The sequence below is a fragment of the Passer montanus genome, unplaced genomic scaffold (genome assembly GCF_014805655.1).
Source record: "Passer montanus isolate IOZ18808 unplaced genomic scaffold, ASM1480565v1 scaffold1263, whole genome shotgun sequence".
Taxonomy (NCBI): Eukaryota; Metazoa; Chordata; class Aves; order Passeriformes; family Passeridae; genus Passer; species Passer montanus.
Window position 1 is genome coordinate 317 of NW_024359422.1, and position 7142 is coordinate 7458.

General features: G+C 63.7%; 1 protein-coding gene across 1 annotated transcript; it reads left to right on the plus strand.

The window, feature by feature from the left end:
* The first annotated feature begins 930 nt into the window (after positions 1 to 930).
* On the plus strand, positions 931 to 5684 carry LOC120497265. The gene is made up of 5 exons (XM_039698487.1): positions 931 to 1055; positions 1406 to 2413; positions 2718 to 3722; positions 4147 to 5066; positions 5681 to 5684. Exons 1-5 carry the CDS (start codon positions 1041 to 1043, stop codon positions 5682 to 5684), a joined length of 2952 nt encoding a protein of 983 aa, XP_039554421.1. The 5' UTR covers positions 931 to 1040.
* Positions 5685 to 7142: the final 1458 nt, after the last annotated feature.

Below are 7142 nucleotides of genomic sequence, written 5' to 3' on the forward strand. Positions count from 1 at the left end.
GGGGAGGGGACAGGGGAGGTGGCAGGGACCTGGTGGCACTTGTGGCCTCCTGCAGTGGCCCCTGTGCCCTCCCGGGGTCACCTTTGCACATCCCTGGAGGGCTCTGCTGTCCCCTATGTCCCTTTGTCACCCCCTCGTCCCCTCTGCCACCCCCTGCCACCTCTCGTTTTTCCCCCTCCCCTCTGCCACCCTCGGTTCCCTCCACCCCTCTGTCACCTCTCCCCATCCTGTCACACCCGCCTGTCCCCTCTGTCACCTCCTGTGTCCCTCCACGCTGGGATTGTCACACCTCGCGAAGATGCATGGCCACTGGGGGCACCTTGGGGACATTCTAGGGACACTCTGGGGACACTCTGGGGACACTCCAGGTGACAAACATGCCCAGGTGACAGTTGGGGACATGGCAGAGCATGGCGTGGCCGGATGGAGGAAGCAGGAAGAGGTGACGTCATTGTCCCCCCTGACCTCCTGGCTAAGGGGGCAGGACGGGGTCCCCAATGTCCCCCCAATGTCCCCAACAGAACCCCAATGTCCTCTGAGTGTCCCCACATGGCCCTGGTGTTGCCCCCATGTCCCCCAAAAGGCACAAGTGTCCCCCAATGTCCAGCTGGGGACACCAGGGACACACCGAGGTCCTGTTGGGGACCTTGGGGACACCCCCGTGTCCTTCTCTTGGGGACACTGGGGCCACCCTGATATCCCTTGTCCCGTTTTGGGCCACCACAATGTTCCCTATGTCCCCACAGTGTCCCCAACAGGACACAGGTGTGTCCCCAACAGGACATTGGGTGACACTTGGGCCTTGTTGGGGACTCTGAGAAAACATTGGGGTCCCATTGGGGACAGAGGGGGACACTGGGGACCCTGCCCTGTCCCCACAGGAAGGGGAGCAGTGACGTCACCTCTTCCTGCTTCCTCCATCCAGCCGTGCCACGTTCCTGCGTGTCCCCAGCTGTGACCTGGGCGTGTTTGTCACCCAGAGTGTCCCCAGAGTATCCCCGGGGTGTCCCCAGAGTGTCCCCGGGGTGTCCCCAGCGACCATGGAGCCCCTCGAGGTGAGACAATCCCAGAGTGGTGGGGGGAAGGGGACAGAGGGGACAGTGGGGTGACAGAGCAGACGGGGGAAGGCAATGGCAGGAGGGGACGGTGGGGTAAGGAGGGGACATGTGGGTGTCGGCAGAGGACGGGGGTTGAGAAGAGGACAGGAGGGAATAGCAGGATGGGAAGAGGTGACAGGGGGGAACAACGGGGGGTGGCAGAGGGGACGAGGGGATGACAAAGGGACAGAGGGGACAGCAGAATCCTTCAGGGAGGGGGCAAAGGGGACTCTGGGAGGGGACAGAGGCCACCCTAGGAGGCCACAAGTGCCACCAGATCCATGACACCTCCCCTGTCCCCTCCTCAGCTGTCCCCGGCCATGCTGCAGCCACAGGTCACCGTGGTGGCCACCCTGGGCAAGCTACTGGCCACCCTGCCCAGTCTGGACGAGATGATGCTGCTGAACCAGTCTGCAGGGCGCCTGTACTGGGACCTGGTGGACTTCACCGAGGACCTCCAGGACACCCTGTACCGCACTGGTGACACCTGGTGGCACCACAATGTCACCTCCAATAATGATGACCCTCCCACCTCCCTGAGCCAGGCCCTGGCCGCCTACAAGAGCACCCCAGGGACCCCCCGGAACTGTGTGACAACGGTGGCCAGCGAGTGGCAGCGGTCAGTAGCCGCGCTCGTGGACAACTGGGCCCGGCTGACCAGGGCAGCCACCAAGCTCCGCAATGCCTGCAGGACAGTGGCCACCAAGGCAGCTGACAAGGAGGCCAACGCCACCGCCTGGAAAAGACACATGCAGGACAAGGCTGCCCGTTATGGGACAGCGCAGGAAAACATGGTGGAGCAGGGTCAGGCCCTAGGCAGGGAGGAGGGGGCCGAGGTGGTGACTGAGCATGAAGCCTGGGTAAGGGAAGAGGCCAGGGAGGCTGCCAGTGAGGCGACCAAGGCCACCAAGGTGAGACAGCGCGTGGAGACGGCCCTGGGGCTGCTGGAGCGCTTGGTGGCCACGTGTGACAAAGCCACTGCCTTCCCCCGGGAGCTGCAGCGCCTCCTCAGGGACATCGAGGCCGCCCTGGAGGGGACAAATGAGGTGTCCCCCGATGTCCCCGACGCCTTGGTGATCATGGTGGCCGTGGCCGAGCGGCTGTGGGACGCCAACGCCCGCCTGGCCCAGGAACACCTGCTGGGGACACTTCAAGACATCAAGTTCTTGTTCAGTGGTCGTCCTGCCAGCCCCAGTGCCTGTGGGGTGGCCGAGTGGTGCCAAAGAGCCATTGAGGACATCCCAAGGCTCCTTCAACCACCAGAGTGTCCCCAGAGCATCCCCAATGTGTCCCCAGTGAGCGTGGAGCTCCAAGAGGTGCAATGATGTGGGGGGAGAGGGGGTCAGAGAGGACACTGGAGGGGAGGGGGCACGGGGGGATGGATGGGACACGAGGGGTGGTGGGGGGGGAAAGGAGTTAACACGAGGTTGGACAGAGGCTGAAGGAGTACATCTCCCAGTGGTGGATGGGGGGACATGGGGAGTTGGGGATACAGGCACTGGCGGTGGGTGGCAGGGGCTACGAGTGTCCTGGCAAGGCTAACAGAGGGGACAGCAGAAGGGCAGAGGATGGGAGTGGCTATGAAGGGAGGGGCTGACACCTCCCCTGTCCCCTCCACAGCTGTCCCCAGTCCTGCTGCAGCCACCGGTTGCTGTGGTGGTCACCCTGGATGACCTGCTGGCCACCCTGCCCAGGCGGGACACGATGCTGCTGAGGTCTGCAGAGAGCCTGCACTGGAGCCTGGCGGACTTCACCAGGGGGCTCTGGGCCACCCTGTACCACCTTGATGGCACCTGGTGGCACCAAAATATCCGCTCCAATGATGATGACCCTCCCACCTCCCTGAGCCAGGCCCTGGCTGCCTACAAGAGCACCCCAGGGACTCCCCGGAACCACGTGACAACGGTGGCCAGCAAGTGGCAGGGGTCGGTGGCCACGCTTGTGGACAGCTGGGCCCAGCTGGCCAGGAAAGCCACTGAACTCTCCAACATCTGCAGGGAGGTGGCCACTGAGGCGGCCGACAGGGTGGCCACCGCCACCACCCGGGCCAGGGAGCTGCAGGACGAGGCTGCTCGTGGTGGGACAGCTCAGGAAAACATGGTGGAGCTGGGTCAGGGTTTGGGCAGGGAGGAGGGGGTCGAGGTGGTGGCCGGGCATGAAGCCCGGGTGAGGAGAGACGCCATGGTGGCTGTCAGCGAGGTAACCAGGGCCACCAAGGAGACACGGCAGGTAGAAGAGGCCCTGGAGCTGCTGGAGCGCTTGGTGGCCGAGTGTGACGAAGCCACCGCCTTTCCCCGGGAGCTGCTGCGCAGGCTCAGGGACATCGAGGCTGCCCTGGAGGGGACAAATGAGGTGTCCCCCAATGTCCCCGAGGACTTGGTGGCCAAGGTGGCTGAGGCTGAGCGGCTGTGGGAGGCCAATGCCCGCCTGGCCAAGGGTCACCTGCTGAGGACAGTTGACAGCATCATCAAGTTCTATTTCACTGGTGGTCCCGCCAGTCCCACTGCCTGTGGGGTGGCTGAGCGGTGCCTGAGAGCCACCGAGGTCATCCCAAGGCTGGTTCAACTCCCGACACGTCCCCAAGCTGTCCCCAAGGTGTCCCCAGTGAACATGGAGCCTCAAGAGGTGCAATGGGCTGGGGAGGGAGAGAGGGGGATGGCTGGAGGGGAGAGGGGTTTGCAAAGGGGACAGGAGGAAGTGGCAGGAAGGGGAGAGGTGACAGAGGGGTGGAGGGGAACTGGGGGGGAGAGGGCAATGGGGTATGGGAGGGACACGAGGGTATAGCACATGGGGTCTGGCAGGTGGTGGCAGAGGGGACAGCAGGGGGTGGCAGGGGCTAGGAGTGTGGTGGCAGGGGGCGGCAGAGGGGGACCGTAGTGAGGCCGGGGGGTGGGAGGGGCTCCAAGGGGAGGGGCAGGGAGTGGCAGAGGCAACAAGAGGCTGACAAAGGGATAGAGGGGACAAAGGGGACCCCTCGGGAGCAGGGGGCCACCACACGAGGCCACAAGTGCCATGAGGTCTCTGACATCTCCCCTGTAACTCTCCACAGCTGTCCCCAGCCCTGCTGCAGCCACAGGTCACCGTGGTGGCCATCCTGGGCAAGCTGCTGGCTACCCTGCCCAGGCGGGAGAAGATGATGCTCATATCCTCAGTGAGCCTGTACTCAGACCTGGTGGCCTTCACCAGGGGGCTCCGGGCCCCCCTGAACTGCATTGATGGCACCTGGTGGCGCCACAATGTCACCTCCGATGAAGATTACCCTGTCACCTCCCTGAGCCAGGCCCTGGCCGCCTATAAAAGCACCACATGCATCACCTGGTTCCATGTGACAATGGTGGTCAGCAAGTGGCAGGGGTTGGTGAATGCGCTTGTCAACAGCTGGGCCGGGCTGGCCAGGGAGGCCACCAAGCTCTGCAATGCCTGCAGGGAGGCGGCCTCTGAGGTGGCCTACATGTTGGCCCAGGTCATCGCCCGGGTCAGGAAGCTGCAGGACAAGGCTGCCCGTGATGGGACAGCGCAGGAAAATGTGGTGGAGCTGGGTCAGGCCCTGGGCAGAGAGGAGGGGGCCGAGGTGGTGGCCGAGCATGAAGCCTGGGTGAGGAGAGAGACCAGTGAGTTAACCAGGTACACCATGGTGAGACAGCGGGTGGACGTGGCCCTGGGGCTGCTGGAGCGCTTGGTGGCCGCGTGTGACGAAGCCACTGCCTTCCCACGGGAGCTGCAGCGCCTGCTCAGGGACTTTGAGGACGCCCTGGAGGGGACAAATGAGGCGTCCCCCGATGTCCCGAAGGACTTGGTGGCCAAGGTGGCTGTGGCCGAGCGGCTGTGGGAGGCCAGTGCCCACCTGGCCAAGGATCACCTGGTGGGGACACTTCCAGACATCAAGTCCTATTTCAATGATGGCCCAGCCAGCCTCAGTGGCTTTGAGGTGGCCGAGCGGTGCCAAAGAGCCACCAATGACATCCCAAGGCTCGTTCAACCCCCAGAGTGTCCCCAGAGCATCCCTGCCAGTTCCCCAGTGAGCATGGAGCCCCAAGAGGTACAACGGGGAGCGGGGACAGAGTGGGACAGAGGGGACATGGTGAGGGAAGGGGGCAATGGAGGTTGGGGGCACAAGGGGGCATGGCAGGAGAGGATGGGGGGTCACAAAGGAGACAGGAGGGAGTGGCAGGAAAGAGACAGGTGACCGAGGTGGGGGGGGGACACAGGGGGTAGGGGACAGTGAGGGATGGGTGGGACATGGCAGGGAGGGGACAGGGAGGGCGGGCAGTGGGTGGCAGAGAGGACAGCAGTGGTGGCAGGGGGTGGCAGAGGGGACAGCAGTGGTGGCACAACATCCCAAGGCTGCTGCGGAGACAGTGATGTCACCGCTGTGACGTCATTGGGGCAGTGACATCCCTGGGGAGATTTGTGGCCACTCAAGTGTCACCAGTCTGGGACAGAACTGGTGGCACTGGACGGGTGGCACTGCTGTGTCCCTGGTACCACCTGTGCAGTGTCCCTGTGTCCCCGCAGTATCCCAGGGAGTGGCTGAGGACGGTCACCTGTTGCTGGCCTTGCCCATGGTGGCCGTGTCCTGCCAGGTAGCCCTGTGGGTCTTGGGGACATCGTGGTGTCACCTGCTGAGGTCTAGCAGACCTTGGTTCGTGGCACACTGACCACCCTCAGGACGGTGAGCGGGAAGCTGCTGAGGGGACTCCTTCAGCCCTGTCCCTGAGTGTTCCTGAGTGTCCCTGAGTGTCCCTAGACTGTCCCCGGTGACGTCACCCCAGAAGTTCCCAACAAGATTTGCGACAGTATCAATGAAAATTCCCAGAAAATTCCCCAAATTTGTCTCAAATATTGCACGGGGAGGGGACAGGTGAGAGCAGCAACGTCTCCCATGATGTCACTGCCTCCATGATGTCACAGCAGTGACGCAGCAACGTCTCCCATGATGTCACTGCCCCCATGATATCACGGCAGTGACATCACCATCCCTGCAGCAAATTCACGATGTCCTCAATGGCTTTTTGGCATTCTTGGTCTCCACACGGATACTGGAGCTGTTGGCATCAGAACTGAAGATGTTGTTGATGTCATCTTGTGTCCCCAGCAGGTGATCCTTGGCCAGGTGTGCATTGGTCACCCAAAGCCACTTGGCCATGGCCACCTTGGCTGGCAAGGCCTTGGGGACATTGGGGGACTCCTCCTCTGTTCCCTCTGTGGTGTCTACGATGTCCCTGAGCAGGCGCTGCAGCTCCTGGCGGAAGGCGGTGGCTTTGTCACACGCGGCCACCAAGCACTCCAGCAGCCCCAGGGCCATCTTCACCTCCTGTCCCCTCCTGGTGGCCATCAACGCCTGGCTCTTGGCCACCACGGCCTCTCCCATGGCCACGGTGGCCACCAGCACCTCGTTGGTGGCCGTCACTACCCGGGCCTCGAGCGCAGCCATCGCCAAGGCCCCTCCTCCCTGTCAAGGGCCAGTGGCAGCTCCTGTTCTGTGGCCACCATGTTTTCCTGAGCTGTCCCCAAGCAGGCGGCCGTGTCCTGCCAGTTCCTGGCCTGGGCGGTGGCTGCAGCAGTGGCCTCAGCAGTGGCCACCTCCCTGCAGGTGGCACGGAGCTCGGTGGCCTCCCTGGCCAGCCGGGCCCATCTGTCCATGAGCCTGGACACCGACTCCTGCCAGGCGCTGGCCACGGCTCTGACATCAGCCCAGGTGGTCCCAGGGTGGCCCCGAGGGTGACTAAGGCCCAGCCTAGGGAGGGGACACCACGGCGGAGGTGACACTGCCATGGTTCAGGGTCCTGAAGGTGTCAGGGACCTGGTGGCACTTGTGCCCTCCTGCAGTGGCGCCGTGCCCTCGAGGGGTTCCCCTCCACCCATCTCTCCCTTTGTCGGCCTCTTGTCCTGGTTGCCACCCCTCCTGCCAGCCCCCTGTCCCACACATCCCCCATTGCCCCGTCCCTACCCCCGTGCCCTCACCCCCCACTGTCCCCTCTGTCCCCCTCTTCCCCCACCCGTCGCACCTTTTGGAGATCCATGCTCACTGGGGACACCTTGGGG